The sequence below is a fragment of the Rhinolophus ferrumequinum genome, chromosome 23 (assembly GCF_004115265.2).
Source record: "Rhinolophus ferrumequinum isolate MPI-CBG mRhiFer1 chromosome 23, mRhiFer1_v1.p, whole genome shotgun sequence".
NCBI classification, from domain to species: Eukaryota; Metazoa; Chordata; class Mammalia; order Chiroptera; family Rhinolophidae; genus Rhinolophus; species Rhinolophus ferrumequinum.
In genome coordinates, this window is record NC_046306.1 from 29,493,718 (window position 1) to 29,514,748 (window position 21,031).

General features: G+C 36.1%; 1 protein-coding gene across 2 annotated transcripts in view; it reads left to right on the forward strand.

Moving 5' to 3' along the window:
- The window catches only part of PLCB1 (phospholipase C beta 1), a 663,189-nt gene that overhangs the window by 420,797 nt on the left and 221,361 nt on the right, over positions 1 to 21,031 (forward strand). For both annotated transcript variants that reach the window (XM_033094700.1, XM_033094701.1), the window contains exon 4: positions 15,152 to 15,289. In XM_033094700.1, the coding sequence (XP_032950591.1) occupies positions 15,152 to 15,289 (138 nt within the window). The remainder of the gene's footprint in view (positions 1 to 15,151; positions 15,290 to 21,031) is intronic.

Sequence of the window (21,031 nt, forward strand, 5' to 3'; positions counted from 1 at the left end):
CAAACTCCTAAGAGGTATAGTCACCTCAAGTTTTCTTTGTTGACATACCAAGCAGCTTTATAGTTTACCCTTTTAACTTCCTTAAACAAAATTAGGTGGCCTTCATGTAAGTAGTTACTCCATTATCCTCAAAGAATCTGTATATTTTTTTCTCTACCAGTACATTAGAACCTCAATGACAAAGCCTATTCTTCATTTATAAACATAACTCTAGCACAGAGAATGGAAATAAAAGTATACAGTTTGTTGAATATATGAAAAAAAGTGCAAATGAGAGAAATATTTCTTTCTCTGAAAGAAAACAAAAACACATTTAAGGGCTGTTCAAGCAGTGTCCAGTACTATCCAATATTATTTGGAGTTTGTCATTTCCCCTATGCATTATGGAACTGTGTGTCACTCGTAGAGCCCAAACAGCAATCATGTAGAATGACATCAATGACCACCATTAATTATGGAATTTTTATTCAGGTGCATTATGAAAGTGTGTGCCACTCATAAAGCCCAAACAGCAATCATGTAAAATGACATGAATGACCACCATTAATTATGGCATTTTTATTCAGAGCATGACTATTGCACAGCCATGTCAAGGTCTTCTAGGAGTGATGATAATAAACATTTGAATACTGACTTTATGGACATTAGCTGTGCCCATTAAGCATACCTTTGAGTATTATAATAACCTCACAATGGTAAATTCAGAACACGAGCTAGCAGCTAGTCCCCTTCTGTATCAATATGTAATCTTCAGTCAATATCAAAAGATTCTCTTATAAAGTCAGGCATTTGTAAACCCTCATGTATAAATGAAACGAAACTATTAGCACATATTCCCATTTGAACAAAAACTTGATTTTTAGTTACTTTTTAAAAATGATTATATTTTGTATTTTTCTCCATATTACAATAATGTGCATGGTCTTTTCAAACATTTGCAAAGTACATAAGTGATGAAGAGAAAGTAAATTCGTATAAACTGAATATTTTTGTAATGTCAAGATAAGGAAGGCCTTTCCATACATGACAATAAATCAGAAAAAAGCATAATTTAAAAGATTGATAGAGTTGAAAATTAAACATTTTTTAAAATTCTATAGGGGAAAAATACATCATGACAAGCATTAAGAAAAATGATATATTTGGAAAAGATATTACAAAATGTTTTCCAGGCAAAGGGTCAATAAATACAAAGTCTTCTTTTGAATCAGTCAGATAAAGAGAAAGGTCTTCTAGAACAGAGGGATAACAGCCTGAACAAACAGTTCACACTATAAAAGATATGTGAATGCCAATAAAGAACAGATGCCCTCACTAGTAATTTTTAAAACACAGCAAAAATGCCAAGATATTGTTTTTTTCAGTAGACTGCCAAAGATGAAAAAAACTGCCAGTAAGTCATGTTTATGACCTCATGTGCTATTTTAGGGCTGTGAACTAGTAAAGACTCTTTAGAGAGCATCCGGCAATATCTGTCAGCAGTTAGAGATGAATACCCTTTGACCCTGCAGTGCCAAGTCTGGGAATTTATCCCAAGTGGATCATGAGTCAAGCACGTGAAAGCCCATGGTAATATATACACAAAGATGTTCTTTGAAGCATTGTTTATTACAGTAAAACCTATTCAATGATAACAGATGTGTCCCTGTTATGGTACATCCATATAATGGAATACTGCAGAATCAATTAAAAGAGCAATATATGCTTGTGTATATAAACATCTCATCAGTATATTGATAAGTGGGAAAGTTACAAATATATATGTGTAGTTTGACCCTATTTGTACAAAATTGTGTGTGTGTGTGTCTATGTACAGAAATGTTTGGAACTATACTCTTCAGTTGCTAACCACTGGCCTATGGTGGCTCTTTAAATTTAAATTAATTTTGATTGAAAATCCATTTCTTCAGTTGCAGTAGTCACATTTCAAGTATTCAGTAGCCACTTGTGGCCAATGACTACGACCTTGGACAGCACAGATATGGAACAGTTCCATCATCACAAAAAGTTCCATTAAACAACACTCGTCTAGAAAGACGTTCTGCAACAGGTTTTTTCAGTGGTTGCTTCTGGCTGGTGGAATTCCAGGTTAATTTCATTTCATTATACATTTCTAAATTGAACTTTTTTATAAGAGTATGCAAGAGTATGCAATATCTTCATAGTCAGAAGTTTCTTCCATCTGCCAAAAAAAAAAAAAATCACCTATCATCCCACCATGTAGAAATAGACACTGCTAATATATTTTTTAAATTTTCTTGCAGTCTTTGCTCTCTCTACTCAGAATTAACACCACATGTAAAAGTGTTTAGTGTTGCTTTAACAGCTGATATTATATCATAAGCATTGCACTTTAATCTTTAAAATTTGTAATAAACATCACTGTTAACAGCTGCATACTATTCCATTCTATGTGCTTAAATGATTTTTGTTTTATATGTTTCCCTGAAAATACTACTAAAATATTTAAGAATTTTGCAGATCACTTGGATTGGGGAAATCAAATTCATAAGGAATTTGATTCATTGTTCTTTTGTTCTTTTGTTATATGTAGAGAAACATCTACTATATCACACTTTGAAATGCTTTTTTTTTTCTAAATCACTATTCAAACCACCCTCGTAAACATAATAGCCTTTGAAATCAATGTTTTTGATAAAGTACCTTTATACTTCAAATGCTATGTTCCACTACAGATTGTAACAATGCACAGAAATCTTTGCTATCAGCTGTCTTCAGCGGACACTTATCCAACATGTGTCACCTGTGAGTCCCTTTAGAAGTGTTCTTTAAATGTACATACTGCATTTGGCTTTCACAGGCTACATTTTCAAAGATTTAAAATGACTTCAACATGGGAATCGAAAGAAAAAAAAAATATTTGAGGGATTAAAGAACAACGACCTGAAATCCACAGAAGAGGAGAAAGTGTAACAAATCTCCTTGACATCTTGCTCTAAAGGTTGCTTTTGCTGTATTTAGAATCCTTTCCAGAATACAACTGAAACCAGGGGCTTCATTTTCTATACCCATTCCCTAGTAAATAAGACCTTTGTAATCAGATTTATGATCGTGAGGTAGGAGTAGTCTCAAAGGCACTTCAGACTTAGCATATTAAAAACCAAACTCACGATCATACTATTTACTCCCCCAAGCCTGTTCTTTCTCCAGGTATCCCTGTGTCTCTTGGCTATACCATTGTCTCAGCTGTTCAGAACCTGGGAGTATTGCTGACACTTTTATCTCTTCAACCCCAATACCCAAATCAGCATCAGGTTAAGCTGACATTACCTCCTCCTTGTCTCTCAAATCTGTCTGGCTGCACCACTATGCCCCTGGTTTGAACTTCTAGCCTCTCCCACCTGAAATGCTACAGGTTCCTGCCCTCTTTCTCTGCTTGAAATCATTCAGTGGTTTCCCCCTTGCTTGAGGGCTTAGAACTCCTTAGCAAGGACAAACCAACTTCCTAGCCTACCTATTGCTCAGGTGCATTTTCCCCAAGTTCCTCCAATAATTTTTAACTTCCTCATGTGTGCTCCTTTTCTTCCTTCCACAGGGCATTTGAATATGCTTCTTACTACCACTGTTTCACCTGATTAAGACTCTTTCACATTTTTCAAATTTCAATTCATCAATATTTCTTTACGGAAGGCCTCCCTTATGTCATTAATTAAAAACCCTCCTAAGCTTTCTTACATTTATTTAGTGACACTCTGATTAATTTAATGCTTGTTTCTTCGCCAGATTGTAAGAACCACCAGGTATATAATATCTGTTTTGTTCACCAAGGTAGCTCCATCAACTAGCACAATACCAGATAAATAATAGGTGCTTCATAAACATTTGTTCACTAGATGAATAAGGAACATGAGGCAGATGCCCACAAACACCAGGAATGTTCGTCCACAAAGGAGCCTTTGGATTATCGGTCAATAGCAAAGTGGCTCTCAAAACAGATTTGCTAATAAGGAGAAAAACACGCATTATAGTTTAGAGTGAAATGCCCTTATTGCATTTCCCTTTGAGGAGGGTTATATTGTATTTGAAGGTGATAGTCCAGGACCTGACCCTAAAGGCATAGAGCCCAGGAAGTGAAGATATGCAAAAGACCATTCTTGGAAAGGACCCAGAGTGGGCACCTCTTAAGTACCTCAGATAAGGCCGAAGGAGAGGTATCTGTGACAATAAAGCAACTGTGCAGCAATCTCATTCCAGGAATAAGAAAACCGTACATAAAGGAGCTAAAATGGAAAACTTGACGCCTACAGAGATTTGAGGCAACGCTGTTCACATTGATATCTTGACGTTTCCCAGTATCACAGCAGTCTTTCTTCGAAGTTTTAACTTTTACAGACTACATCTGGACACAACCAGTGATGTGCTGGAGCCAGCTCATCCCAGTTCATGATGGTCAATTATTAAATTTTGGCTAAAGTTGCTCCTGGTTGTTCAACACAGCCATTGTGATAAATTAAAGAATATGAATTTACTACTAAGTAAATTATATTTAAAAAACAACAGGTTTTAAATACTTCAATGCGTACTTTAAATACACCAAAAAGATAACAAATATTCAAAACTCATAACTTCCTAATGATTTCATTATATTTTGTGATTATGTATGCGCTTGAGCCTATATATAGCTCTTGTGTCAGTGTCGGGAAACACTGCATAAAAGTACATAATTTCAGTACACCTGCATATCTCTTTCGACTTCCAAATTCAGTGATGTCATTTGAGTAGACTATGGCAGAAATATTTATACCATGAATATCAGTACATGCTATAATTTGGGACTGTGTGTGTGGAGGGGTGTTCTTGCTTCTTCGCTTGGGTTTGGGGTTTTTGTTGATTTATTTTCTTTGAAAGCCTAGAACATATACCAACATACCATGAGAGGCAACCTATTCATAGTTCAAGGTAATCCATTTTTTTTGTACTTAATTGTTGAAATTACCCAACAATGCTAGGAAATCACTAGATTGAAATAAAACTGTAAGCCAGCCTTCCAACTTCTTCTAAATTATATTTCATGAAGAGGTATTGAGTGGGAATCTCTAAAGAAAGAAAGATGAAAGTATATATATCCTCTTGCTCCCACTTCATATGCTGTTCTGTTTCTTGAGTACCTAAGACTGTTTGCTATAAATGAATCATAAAGCAAATATTTGAATGAACTAATTAGAGAACTGAAGATGTGGAATAATTCAGTTAGTCCTTGACGATAGGATCATTTGAGTTCTCTTGATATGAATTTGGGTGGGAGACATTACAGTTCATCCTAAAACATTTCATACATTAAATATTGTCTTCTTAGGATGATGTGAAAACTTTTGATTTGCCAGGTTCCAAAGGATTTACAAAATCCCCTAGAGAAAAGATGACTGAGAACGTAGGAAGCGGGAGAAAGGGTGAAAAGAGGGTGAATGATATTTGAGAACAAAAACAATTGCCTAAAAATTAATTAGGGCAGGTGGACAAGTAAAATGCAGAGAAATGGCCAATAATGTCCTGGGAATACTTACTATTTCTATACAATTTTTATAAAATTAAGAGGTCTTCCACCTCCTTGGGTTCCCTTTTCATTCCCGTTTGTAATTGTACCGACAATTTCAGTGATAGTGTTATGGTATGTAGATATTTTTAACCTACCTAATCTTACTAAATAGACACATTCGTATAACGCTCAAGATAAATGTTTCTTATTGAAAGTTGTGGTTTTAGAGATGACAACTTTGGTCTTCACGTATAATGCTGAATTATTTTGATGGATGGGTAGTAAGGCATTTTAGAAGACATTTTCTTGCTTTCAAAGAGAAGCACAAACATTAAAAGGCATATTTTAGACTGGGCTTATTTAGATGCTACTAGTTATTTCATATAAAAGTGAGACCTCACTCCAGACTTTGAATTGTAAAGAATTTTATCTCCCTGTATTGCTGAAGGAGTAATACATTATGGAATAGAGTTTATCCACAGTAATGGAAAAGAAAGAGATGTAAATAAAACAAGAAGATAAATCTGAAAATCAAATAATATTTAATCTTGAAATATTTCTATATTCTTTAACAAACATATAGTCACATCTATATTCGGACACTTACAGATGAATTATCTATTTACTTCAAATACCTTCAGTTACCTATAGCAGATTGACAGGAAAGTTTCTCTCCTTTAAACTCCTACAACTCTTTATAATTTTAATAAGAAAAAAAGAAATAGCTAATAATTTTTTCACTGCAATTTTTCATGTCATACTTAAACTAAATTAATGATATCATTAACTTAGTCATGTCATACTTTTTTGTGTTATACTTAAACTAAGTTAATGATTACCAGTCACCACAAAAATATATGAATTCTTTCTCTACGTGTCACATAGTACAGTTTGCAGATTTAACTGTGATCACCACACTAATGCTTTAAGGTGAGCAGGCATTATTATCGTCCACATTGTGTGGAAACTGAACTGAAGCTCAGAGAGAACAAGTTCCCTAAACTTCAAAGCTAGTTAAATGCAGGAGCAAGAAACATAAAAGTTTTAGAAATGATTTGTCCTGTAACACTCTTTAAATTGTGCTTCCCATGGAAGAGTGAATTAAGAGAAATATAAAATTAAAATGCATGTGTTTAGAAAATAGCCAAATATACAGAAACTATATGTACATAAACGTAAAGAGAAATATATGTCTTACTTGACAAGTCAAAACAGAAGGAGATATATAGATACTGATATAGATATAGATATAAATATTCTGGTGTCTAGAAGAGATTAAATTACTCAGTAGATGTTACCGTATTGTCTTTCATTTTCAAGCTATTGATTTATTTTTCAACTACTCACAGCTCATTATGTGCTGCCTTCAGCACTTAACATGTAATTATTCATTTATTCCCATAATAACTTTTTCTAAGAGGGACACTACTTTTATCTTCATCAAACAGATGAAGAAACTGAGTCATAAAAGGGTCACATTGCTTTTAACTGGCAGAGCCAAAACTCAAAATCAGACAGAAGGATACAATTTCTGCTGCCTCTTTCCCAGTGTTAAAAGCCCTTAGCATATACACATGGATTTTCCAGAAACTGCAAAAGGAGCACTGTTTGCATTTGTCATTATCAAAGATTTGTTGGGCCTTCTTCTTTGATCTGTTTGATTTTAATTTTTGTTCTGAGGTACCAGAAACCCCTTTAGTATCATCTAAATGTATCAAAGTGCCATGTAAGGAGGCAGACACTGCAACAAGATTAAAATAAATAAAATAAAATAAAATAAAATAAAATAAAATAAAATAAAATAAAATAAAATAAAATAAAATAAAATAAAATAAAATAAAATAAAATAAAATAAAATAAATAGTATCTCGCCAATAAAGGACTCACTAACCAGGAAAACTTAGTAAATGCGTCTGCATTCTTTTAACAAACAGGCCTCTTTGTTCTTTTAAAACTTGGGCATAGCAATATTGAAACTTATCTAGAAGCACTGACCCCCCTGAAAGTCTCAATGTACAAGTAAAGAAATCTAATGTTGGAGAAGAAAAAATTCACTTGACCTGGCTATGCATCTCCAACCAAAATAAAATAGCCTGAAAATACCAAGCATGAGTTGATTGAGCTAAAGTTAACACACTATTCAAATCTAAAAGAAAAAAAAAAATGTGTTAGACATATAAAGGCCACTATCCTGAAAAAGATTCCCTTTGATCATGGACATATCCACGCAGCTAAAATGCAGTTATCCTTGGGAATAGCAATAGAGAAGAGATAAATAAAATTCAAGGGGACTCTCTAAATAGCATTCTAGCAGTTAATTAAAAATTTAACTGCTTGAGGTTGTCCTTCTCTCCGGGAACAAGTCCAGGTGTGGTTTAGTGTAGTTTCAAAACCTAGAAAGGAAGAGAAAGGGAAGCTGGAGGCAGTCAGGCAGGCTGGTATTCAGAAGAAGCAGAAAAAGGGGATTGAAATTAAGTGTCCAGATTTCTGGGAAGAAGTTAGTCCCAGGATATGGGGATGTCCAAGGGAAAGACACTTTCAGAACTGGACAAACCCTCTCGTTTCAAGAAGTTGCATTACCTGAGTGAGGTTCCTAGGTTTCCATAAACATGCATGGCCTGTAGAAGGTTTGCCTTAATGCTCCAGAAGCTGATACGAGTCAAAGATCTCGGGGCAAGTAAGTTATTTTGAAGGTGATCACAGGTAGCACCATAAGGGAGTGGGAAAGGGAGACAAGGAGGAAAGAAAGTCAATAAATAGTGTGTTCATTAGTGGTTTACCACTTTGGTCAACTGAGGCTCAATCCAACCAGGGCCACTCAAGGACAGTGTAAAGAACACACTTCAGAATGTCCCCCAAAGAGCCTGGAAGCTCGAGTATTGATCTGTCAACTCCCACCTATCATTTGTGGACAGTCTTTACACCAAGGGATGCCAACTCCCTTGTGATTCCATGATCAGAACACATTCCCAGGACTATGTGGGAACTCTGTACAGTAACTTCTGGGGTGGGCCAGTGGACTCTGAAGGAGTGCATTGAAAACGTTACAGAGTTGAAGGAGTGACTATAAGAAATGAGAACATTTTCCTGATTTTTGATTAATCTTCATGTATTTTATGGGATCCACAGTTGAAGACATTTCATCAGGGCAGCAAATAGATTTAGATTCCTAACGGTTCAGTTCTCTATAACAATAGTAAATCTAACTATATTAAGTTGTTTTAATTGGTAACTTTGTGTCAAACACCATTCTGGCTGTTCGTTATTTTTCTCCTCTGTTGAATCTGCAAACTACCATCAAGAAGTAGCTATGCTTTTTGTTTGTTTCCCCTCCCAAATTTTCAATTGAGAACTCTGAGGTTTGGGGAGGTAATTTTCCCAGTTTTATAACAGGTGGGAAGGGACAACCAACTCCAAGTACATCTGATTATAAAGGCCAAGCCCTCTGCATATCATATTGTTACATAGAATATCCAATTTAATGGAGTTTACATAAAAAGAGTGCAAATAGTTCAGTTGACAGCATAAACTTAAGTAAATCAGCATCGATCTGAGTCATCTCTGTATTGTAGGCACTTCAATAAAATAGAAAATAATCCAAATGTAAAATTATAATAGGAAAGAAATATGATCTTATGGCACCACTTGCCTTCCTAGGAAAGAATGGAAGCTAAAAGGTCAACTTTAATCATTTGTACAATCATCCTTACTAAAAGTAAATGCATGAAATACATAGCAGTGAAAAAAAAAAAGGCCAATGGAAAAAGCAGCTAGTTTCCTTTTCATCGTCTAGTTAATATTTGTCAAACTTAAAAATTCTAGAGTATAGTTTGTCACTCATGTTGAAACTATCCCCCAGCTTTCTTTGACACATGCTGCCACCTAACTGCCTGCAAAATGTACATGTGCAGCCATTACTATTCCAGTGCATAAAAATCCACAGGCCCCTGGGATGCAAAGCAGGCATTTAGAAGTCACACGTCCCAAGAGAAGGTGAAATGCATTCCACTGCCCAAGCTACTGGTACATCCTAAAGAAGAGAATGGTATTCCTCATCACATTCATAAAAAAGAGAGAGAAACCTTTAAAGTGAAAAGTGTGAGGATAAGTGTTGATTCCAAGGGAATTTTTTAACCTATTTTTTGTTTGTTTGTTTGTTTATTTAAGAGGCAATTACTAAATTCAAGGGCGTGATGGAGAATTATCCTGCACATAAGTTTTTATCTCTCCTTTACAACAAAATTTGAATGAAAGCCTAAAAAGAGTTTGCTCTGCTTTCAGAAAAAAGGTATCTTTATCCCTGTAAAGCTCGAGCATATGACTGTCACCTAAGTATAACACGGAATCCATCTGTTTCATTTCCGACTGTTGTACTGACTATAGGAAGACTTGCATATACCTGATTCTCTATATGAGTGATGGGTTAAACTTACATCCATATAACTGTAATTCAGATTAACAATATTGCATTAAGCGCTGGGAATAAAATTAACCTAACATACAAGTTGTTCAATAAGCCTAAAATGCAGTAAATAGATACTTCATGGGGATGAAAAATAAGGAAAACATTTTTTCTGTGCTAAAAATGAAATCTAGAGGTCTTGAAAAGATATTTTATTTATTTATTTATTTTTTTTTTTTGGCTACTGGTATACAAATAAAATAGTTTTTCTTAAAAGTCATGAAGGTTGAAACTGGCAGTTAACTCTTTGAAAAGTTATCTCTTAGCTTGTGTTTATTCCTTCCATTAATTTGTAATATTTTGGATGATGTATTATAATTGTAGTAACACAGGCTGTAATAGAGTCCTTGTGTCTCCAAGGTAGAGAGGTCTTTACTTTCTTCAGTGGCCTATGACCTGGAAATGGAAATCATTAACTTGAGCAACTTGACTTTCTTTGCAACAGACGTGAAGTAAATTAATCACAAATCTTGATGATTGAGACAAAGTGAGGTTATTTAGTCAAACAATCTCTATTTTGTAACTCTTATGGGACTAGAGGTGACCTAAAACTTAACTTTAAAAGTGCAGTTAAACTACATCTGTCAGGATTCTTAGTTGGTCTGGTTAATTCTAACTGTGGAGACATATCTAGAATATTCTCTGGGAAAAGCAGGCCTTAAGTGACAACTTAGTGAAAACTGAAATTCCTAGTTTACCTAACCTCTTGTTTTTTCCTGAGCTATAATTCTTTAGTGTTTTCCAACAGAGAAATTGAACATTTTTACAGACGTGTGTGGATCGCTTGTTTTCTTTATAAAAGTTTCCAGGGATTTATAACAGTTGCAGGGACCAAAACATGTATTTGAGTCTGGTAGTAACCTGAGTAAGAAAATCTTTCTCTGAAAACTAATCAGGAGGTTCAATCAATGAGAAACACTCAGACACAAAATTCCTTAGTAGAATAGGTTTTTGGAGAAAGAGGTTGTCATTGCAAATTGTCTGTAGGTTTTTGTTGTTGTTACTATTTTGATTTTCTTCGTTTGATTTACATCCCCAGACATGGAAGTGATGTACCCCAGAAACAACCACTTCTTTAGACATCTCTTTCCATTAATTTCCTTCCCAAAACCTGGAGCCTTTGCTATTTATCCTTCTGGATAATTCCCCCTTTGCCTAGTCTCTGAGGATCTCCTCTGCTGAAACCAACTGAGTGCAACTTTTGTTACTTGAAAGGACAAATATCTTTTTCAGTAGACCCCTCACATATCAATATGCTCAATAATGAGGAATAAGGTTTGAAGCCACCACTTCAGCTTGGGATGCTGTGTTCAAAATGAGAAAATGTAAAAGTACAGGTAAAAAGTGAAGTCATTTCTAAAGGGACAGATTCTAATATAACAAAATTAAGTGTCATTAAAAAAGGAAATAGATGAAGAAAAGGTATAGTTTTAAAGAAAATAAAATGATTAATGGTAGAAGAGAAATTAAAATATAGTTTAAAACTTAGTTATGATCCATCATCAAGAAAAGAACATTAGGAAGGAACTTGTTTATGATATATTTTAAAAGATTTCTCTGTTTACTTTCAGAACTATATAATTTTAAAATATTGCAGTTTCTGTTGAAAAAACACTTCTCATATCACCTCATACCTATCAGAATGGTTATCATCAATAAATCAAAAAACAAGTATTGGCAAGGATGTGGAGAAACGGGAAACTTTGTGCACTGTTGGTGGGATTGCAAACTGGTGTGCCACTATAGAAAACAGTATGGAAATTCCTCAAAAAAATAAAAATAGAACTATCTTATAACCCAGCAATTCCACTTCTGGATATTTATCCAAAGAAAAGCACAAAACACTAATTCGAAAAGATATGTACCCCTATGTTCACTGCAGCACTATTAACTATAGACAAGGTATGGTTTCAACCTAAGTGCCCATCAATAGATGACTGGATAAAGAAGAAGTGGTACACATAATATATACATGGAATATTACTCAGCCATAAAAAATGAAATCTTACCACTTGTGGCAACATGGATGGACCTACAGGGTATTATGCTAAGTGAAATAAGTCAGACAGAGAAGGACAAACACCATATAATTTCACTTCTATGTGGAATCTAAAGAACAAAATAAACCAGAGAGAGAGGAAGAGACTCATAGATACAGAACAAACTGATAGTTATCAGATGGGACCCACTTTGGGGCACTGGGTGGAAAAGGTGAAGGGATTAAGAAGTACAAATTGGTAGTTACAAAATAGTCGTGGGGATGTAAAGTACAGTATAGGGAATATAGTCAATAATGTTATAATAACTATGTATAGTGCCAGGTGGGTACTAGACTTATCTGGGGGATCTAAATTATATAAATGTCTAGCCACTACCCTGTACTCCTCAAACTAATATAAAATAATATTGAATGTAAACTATAATTGAAAAAGAAAAAATTATTTCTCAAATCGAGCTGTTCCTCTAGTTTATGCTCAATAATCTTTTATTATTTATTGTAGAAATGTTAACCATCTAAGGTGTAGAGAGACTTACATAATGAATCCGCAAATACTTAACCCTCAGATTCAATGGTTATTATTTTGGTAACCTGCTTTATCCCCCCAATTTCAGATATCACCTCTAAATACTTAATTTAAAAATTTCGACATAAAATCCAATAGTTTTTTATTTGTTTGTTTGTTTTTAATATATGTAAACAACCATTAGCAGGAAACTTTTGACAGAGATGCCACAAAGATTTGGTCATCTTTCTTATAAGTTCCCGATGCGTGTACCTAACAATATTGTTAGGAACAGTAAGAATTCCAGAAGCCCTTTTCAGAATTATTTTCTATTCTGCCACCTCCTCTGGGATCTCTCTACTTGCCTGGAGTTCCTATAGCTCAAGGAAAACTCAAGTGAACTACCTGACCCTCACACCTTGTCTCTGCACTTCTGAGAGGTGGCACTCTTTAATCAATCAACTAGTAAGTGGACAAAAGTGTTTTGAATGGACATGAGAATTAGGCAATAAAGTAGTACAGACTGAACAGAAAATGCTTGAGAGAGAAAAAAGCCAGAGGGTGAGTGAATAGGTAAGAAAGAAATGGACTGAAGTACAGAATCCATTCATTCCCAAATATTTTCCTATTAAAGGTTACAGAAGTAAAGATTTGATGCACTCTGTAATCAATGATTTAAAAGTTGTGATTATAATTATAACTTTCAGGCAGTTTCTGAGAATTCTTTTGTCTTCCAAGTATACATAAAACATTTTTTTAAGTACTGATCAAATATATTTTCTCTTCTAACCTTGCCTCAGCAGTATTAATAAATACACTGTGAAACAATTAGTTATTTCACAGAGCAGCTGGTATCATTCTTTAGTCTTCACAAAAAGTCCATTCTTCTTTAACATTCTCTTGTAATCTTTCATTAATGCTAGAATGTTAAAAATGTCCCCTTTTGCTATTACTGTTTATTTAATAAGTTTTTTTTACCATATTCCTCTCCTTTTCTAGTTCATGCAAATTGATGTTTTTGTGACAGCATTTGATCTTTCTATGAGGCTTGATGTACTTGATAAACTTTCAACTTGTTAGTAAAGTTGAAGTTTCAGTTATATTGGACAAAGTTTTGAAATGGGATATTCTCTCTTCATAACTTACCTGAAAATGTGCCTATTCATGCAGCCAAACTAAGAAGAAAGGTTTATTAACTAAAGAGAGAATTAATGGCACAAAATCAAATAGCTCACCTGGAAAGATTTTCTTTGTTTGTTTGTTTCTTTGTTTTATGACCGCTATTTCTTTGTAAGGAAGGTGTATGTAAAAATCTCAGAAGGAAGATCAGAATAACCAGCCTTAGTAATACAGCCCTGTTGGCCTCACATTTAGCTAAATAAATAAAAGTGCAAGTTAATTCCTTGCTCAGAAGCTGGCTGCACATTTGCTAAGTGATTGATTTGATGCTGATTTTCCTCATGGACCTCTCATTTCCTTCAAGACCTGGCCTATGAAAGGAAAATAAATTCATCCAAGGTGACTGAGGTCCTATTTTAGGTCCTAATTTGAATTTGGAAGGTTTGAAAATTTCCTTTTCCCAGCAGGAGAATATCTCCAAGGAGTTCTCACTTAGGATGTCCCAAAGAATGCAGCTTTTTTTGAAAAGACTGCAGAAGTTTTCTTTTTCTAAAGCCCAGTAGTTCTAAGGATAGCATTGAAATCTGCATATTCATGGCATGTGTCGCCATTTTGCCCACTCTAACAGCCTATGTCTTTACATTGGTACTCCATGTTGGACAGGGTCCGGGCTGTGGCCCTCAGCTATGTTTCTGCCCCACCTCCAGATGGCATTATCATGTCTTCACTCTGGCACCTTTGAGAACCATCTTCTTTGCATTAATGTGTCCAGGAATTGAGGAGAGGGATGTGATTTTGCATTTCAATACATGATTTCATGGATGATTAGAGGAAATAAAGGGAGAATTATGGCACATAAAAATGTGGTACTTAATAACGGTGTGACAGAAAGATGTCTTGACAGAGGCCCATAGTTTTTTTTCTTCCAGCTTTATTGAGATATAATTGATGTACAGCATTGTGTAATTTTAGGTGTATAGTGTGTTGATTTGATACAGTTATATATTGCAAAAGGATTACTACCATAGCATTAGCTGACACCTCCATTCCATCACATAATTACCATTTCTTTTTTGTGGTGAGAACATTTAAGATCTACTCTTCTAGTGTCTTTCAATTATATAATACAGCATGTTGTGAATTGGATCTCAGAACTTATTCGTCTTGTATGTGGAAGTTTGTACTCTTTGATCAATCTCCCCATTTACACCATCCCAGCCCCTGGTAACCACTATTCTATTCTGTGTCTATGAGTTCAGCTTTTTAAGATTCCACATATAAGTGATATCATACATTATTTGTCTTTCTCTATGTGACGTTTTTCACTTAGCATAATGCCATGAGAGCCAGAAGTCTTGAGCCAGAAATTCTCTCTCCACAACCTTTGGGTAAATTACTTCACCTCTCTGGACCATATTGGGGGTTAAGGGACTTCAACTCATAATGTTTTCTAGTACAAAAAAAAGGCAACTTTGCTTTGAAGGCATGGTAGCTCTAATGGTTTTGAATTATGCTACCATGTTGGAATCTTTAGTTATAGATTAACCTTATTCAACATTTATTTTCCAGGACCCCAAATTACGTGAACTTTTGGATGTGGGGAACATCGGACGCCTGGAACATCGCATGATAACAGTGGTGTATGGGCCTGACTTAGTTAACATCTCTTATTTGAACCTCGTGGCTTTCCAAGAAGAAGTAGCCAAGGTACGGTAAATAGAAACTTCTGAAAATTGTCACCTTAATCTGAATCCTTATAATACTCAACTGATGCCTGTGAAAGACTGAGTTTTTTTCATATTTAACAAGTGTTAAAATTCCATCTAAAAATAATTCAGCTGCCAAATACAAGTGTAATTCAAACACTTCCAACTCATGGCATCTATTTAGAATTACGGAGATTTTTTTTCACTAGGAATAAGGCGTTTGGTATAATTTTGCAAAAGGAAATATAGGTGAAAACTACGTTCCATTTCACCTAAACATCTTATCCCAATTCATTTTCTCTCCTTTCCCATCTCCTTTCCAACCCTCTCCTTGAGGACAGACATTTTAGTACCTTTTTAATTGGTACCCAGGCAGACATAGCCCATGACCATGCACATAGTAGCTGTTCAATTAATATGGGAAAGAATGAAGAAATACCATTTTAAATTAAAAATTTTAATAATAAAGAATATTTATTCTAGACTAGAAATATGAATTAGATGACTAGAAAGATGAATTAGACATGGCTTCTCCATTAAGGAGTTGTTAATCTATTAAAATAGACAGCCTTTCAGATGCATACAGAACTAACTAAAATATAGGCCAGACACATCAAACATGAAACTCAGAAATTCTGGAAACCTTGACTCGAGTTTGATGTTTTCTCTAAAAATGTCCAATTGCCATTAAAAGAGCATTGTAATGAACATATTGAAAAAAAAAATAATGTAAGGTATAGCATAAGGAATATATTCAATAATATATCTTGGTGTTAGGTCCTTGCTTTTCATCGCTTTGATTATTTTCTGCCAATCCCTTCTGGCCTGCAAAGTTTCTATTGAGAAATCAACTAACAGTGTTATGGGAGCTCCCTTGTAGATAACTAACTGCTTTTCTTTTGCTGCTTTTAAGATTCTCTCTTTGTCTTTTCAGTTTTGGCATTTTAATTATTATGCATCTTGGTGTGGGTCTCTTTGGGGTCATCTTGTTTGAGACTCAGTGCACTTCCTGGGTTTCTATGTCTATTTCCTTCACCAGGTTAGGGAAGTTTTCCATCATTGTTTCCTCAAAAAGGTTTTCAATTCCTTGCTCCCTTCCTTCTCTTTCCAGTACCCCTATGATGCAAATGTTGGTACGTTTGATATTGTCCCAGAGGCCCCTTAAACAGTCCTCAGGTTTTGGATTCTTTTGTTCTTTTTTCAGTTCTAATTGGGTGTCTTCTGCTACCTAATCTACATTGCTGATTTGAACCTCTGCTTCATCTAATCCACTGTTGATTCCCCCTAATGTGTTCTTTATTTCAATTATAATATTCTTCATTTTGGACTGGTTCTTTTTTATATTTTCTGTCTCTATTTTTATGTTTCCTATCTCTTTGCTGAAATTCTCTCTGATATCATTGAGCATCCTTATAACAAGTGTTTTGAACTCTGCATTTGGGAGTTTGCTTGTCTCCATTGTGTTTAGTTCTTTTTCTGGAGCTTTGTTCTGTTCTTTCATTCGGGATATATTTCTTTATCTCTCCATTTTGGCTGCCTCCCTGTCTTTGTTTCTATATATTAGGTAGGGTGATGTCTCCCAGTCTTAGTAGAATGGCTTTATACAGTAGGTGTCCTGTGGGACCCCGTGGTGCAGTCTCCCTAATCACCTGATCTAGGTGCTGCAGGTGTGTCCCTTGTGTGAGTTGTGGGTGCCCTTCTGTTGTGGTTGAGCCTTGGTTGCTGTTTGCAAGTCAGTGGGAGGGATTGACCCTCAGGCTGATTGGTTGTGAGGACTGGCCATGACTACAGTGGAGGAGCTGTTCTTAAGGGACGGACCCTACAGAGCAGGACTCTCTGTAGATGGGCTCTGGTGCGTGTTCCGTCTGCTCTTTAGGTGCGACATCTGTGGAGGTGGCCAGGTGGTGCTCCAGCATGGTCCAAAGCCTGCCACCCAGGCAAGCAAGACCCTGGACCTCCTGGGAGGGACCCCACTGCAGGCCAATTTAATCCACTCCCTGTGCCCTATTCAGGATCTCATGGCATGAACAACAAAGCAGTCTGTAGTTGTCTTCCATGTACTTGGGCTTAAAGGTGCCTGGGAGAGGCTAAGCTGTGAACCAAGGCTGACTGCTGCTAATGCTGGGCTTAGGGCTGCTTAGCAAGAGGTACAGGGCACACCAAGGTCACATGCTCCTTATTTGAGGTTGGTGAACCTTTGAAAGATTTTAGGAAAGTCTGGCCATTTTTATGGAAAAGCCACTGGAAGTGGCTTGGATTGACCTGCAAGTTGGGTGTGGCAAGGTCTCAGGGAATCACCAGGGTGGGGAGAATTGTGTCAGCCAATTTAATGGAGACTCACATATGGCAGCTGTCTGCTTCTGCATGTGGGAAAGGGAGAGGGCTCAACAAAGAAACAACGGATTCAGCCAACACTGTTGTCGGGGAGAAAGCTGCCCCTCCATCCCTTACCCTGAAGCCAGTCAATTCAATTTCTCCCACATGTCCCTGGTGCCTTTTGAGTTGCTCCCCCAGCACAGAAGCACAGAGCCAGGGAGTCCATCAATAAGTAAGTCCATGTGTGGGCCGTTTAAGAGGAATGCCTGGGACACCAGTCACCCTCTGTCTCACTCAGCCACAATTTCCTCTGGTTTTCACAGCCAGAAGTTGTGGGCACTTCTCTTCCTGGCACTAGAGCACTGAGCTGGGGAGCCAGGTGTGGGGCTGGGATCTGTAGCTGAGATATCCTTCCCAATTTATAACTACCACACATGGGTATGGGACCAGCCCATTCCACGTCTAAGACCCTCCTACCAGTCTCAATGTGGTTTCTTCTGTATATCTTTAGTTGTAAGACTTCTGTTCAGCTAGACTTCAGGTGATTCTCAATGATGATTGTTCTGTAATTTAGCTGTAATTTTGATGTGGTCATCAGAGGATGCAAGCACAGTGTTTACCTATTCCTCCATATTGACCTGGCTCATTTATTCTTTAAGACCAGTGACTCCTTTAAAAGATGGACTTGGGCAGAAAAACTGTGTCTTTCAATTTTTCTCTCTGTAGTTGGACTAAAAAACATGATATTTCTTGCAATTAAACAGCAATCATATTTTTTGTTACACAGCATGAATTTCCAACCCTTCTGTACCCTATGGATCAGCTTTCTCTGCTCCTTTGGGGCACCTTCCCTTAATGTATCTGGAAAATTAGTGTGTTTTTTCACATTTGCCCTCTGAGTCAGAGAGGAGAAGAAAGTAATCGATGGCGTTAAATGCTGCTCATAGATTAAGTACAATGAAGATCAAAATTAACCACTAGAGTTAATATAGAGGTCATTGATGATCTTGATTAGAGCAACTTCAGTGGAGTGGTGGGGTCAAAAGCCTATTTTATTGGGCTCTGGGGGATATTGGCAGAGACAAATTAGGAAGCCAAAAGTAAGTGTTTTTGTGAGAATTTTTTATGTAAATGGCAGTAGATGTATGAGAAGAATGTTGGAAATAGGAAGTGAGATCAAGAGATGGGTTTTAGGATGAGAGAAACAATGATATATGTGTATGCAGGTGGGGATGATCTTGTGCAGACAAAATACTGTTCTGATGAGAGCATGAGAATTGCTGGAGCATGCCCTTGAATAGGTGAGAGCAGTAGGATCAAATGCAGAGCTCAGTAAACTACATCCCAGGGGCCAAGTCTGACAGCCCTTGTTTTTATAAATAATTTTTTATTGGAAAACAACAACCCTCATTTGTTTATATTATTATCTATGGCTACTTTAACTAGACAGAGTTCAGAAGTTATTGATTGCATTTACCACATGGCCCACAAAGCCTAAAATGTTAACTATCTGGTCATAAATAAAACAAGTTAGTTGATTCTCTCCTAGTTCACACATAGAGAGGATGGGCTCAAACAGGAGCAAGAACATTTCTCTTATAAGAGGAGAGAAAATAGAGTTCATTGAGAGAGATGCTGGTAAGTGCTATATATGGTGGAGGGAGTTGTACAAGTTTTCTTAGTGACATAAGAGATAGAATTCAGTGAGCAGCTGAAAGTAAGGACTTTTGAATCCTCAAGGCTTTTTTAGGATTAGTTGGTGAATTTCTTTAAAGAGCTGATTGGTAAAGTTAACATGGATTACAAAATATAGATCCTTTACATCAACCCAAAGAATAGTATCATTTTGTGCAAGTTAACTGATTTAACAGATTGATACAAATTTTTTTCTATTGGTCAAGGAGTCTGAAGATAAATATAATTCTCTTCTTCCTGTCCAACTCTAGGCCCTCTTTTCAATATTCTTTTTTCTTTGAGATTGGGGACTACATAGAAAGAGACTTCTAGTTGTGTATACTACTCTCTGCAGTCGTGCAGTCTAAACAGCATTGTGTAGGTTGGAAAACAGATTGCTCTGAACCAGGGGCAGGGGTTCACAGGATTGCCGTATGTTAGTGTTTACCTTCAGTTCTAATCCTGTGTAACTGAAGGGAGATCACTTCATGTAGAGAATATTGGAAAGGAATGAAATCTGTCTTATGATTAGTAATGAGGAATATCAGTATCAAAGGGAGCAAAGGTGAAGCCTTCCCTGTTTGGTTTTAGAAGACAAAAATGATTTTCAGCATGTGTTGCTCCTGGATTCTGGTCCATGTTTGAGTCCCTGGAAACTCATTCCCTACCCTCGATACTTGTTCAATGCAATATATTACTGAGATGACCTATCACTCTGAGAGACAGGTTTTGACAGTCAGGGTCTGATATTCAGTCCTACATATTTTGACACTCCAACAAGCCCCCTAGGTGGAGACATTATTGAACCACTGCCCAGTTTCATTTCAGGAAATTTCAGCCCAGATGTTATTCTAGTGTATTAAGATGCAGCAGTTGAAACATCAAGGATCCAATGGGTTAAGATTGAGATGCCTAATGGCAGAGTCATGCAAGGGGAATTTTGTATGCACTTCTCTGCACAAGGATTGACAGATGCCATTGCTTTTAATCCTTAATTTCACACACACTGAATTCTTTTAAGCATTTATAACTTGGAAAAACAAAATTAAAAATTTCAGTTTTCTTGTTTAGCCTTGCAACTAGCAGGAATTCAGCCATATTTTTTTTAAATTTTGATTGAAATATAATATACACAGAAAAGTTCACAGATCCTAACCGTATAACTTGATAGCTTTTTGAAGAGTACATACCCATGTAAACAGCAGCCAGATAAAAAACAGTACACCACCAACACACGGGATGTTTATCTTACTAACACACACCTATTTTGACCTCCAAATTTATAGATTAGTTTTACCTGTTTTTAAAATTTATGTAAATGAAATCATACAATATGTTTTCTTTTTTTGTCTGACATCTATTACTCAACATTCTGTATATGAAAGTCTTCTATGTTTTGCATGTGGTTGTAATGTGTTTATTGTCTTAGCTAAATAGTATAAAATAAGCACCCTCCGCATCCACGACTTAGCGCTCTGTGGTTTCAGTTACCCTCAGTCAACTATGGTCCAAAAATATTAAATGGAAAATTACAGAAATAAATAATTTATAAGTTTTTAATTATACATCATTCTGAAAAGCATAATAAAATTGTGTGCAATCCAGCTCACGTCCAGCTGCGCTGGAAGGGAGAGATGAGTCAGAGTTTGGGTGAAGGGCGACAGGTAACCCAAATACTGATATTTGGCCACTGTAAGAATTTGGCTTTACTCCCAGTGACATAGGTAACTATTGCATCATTTTGAGCAAGGGA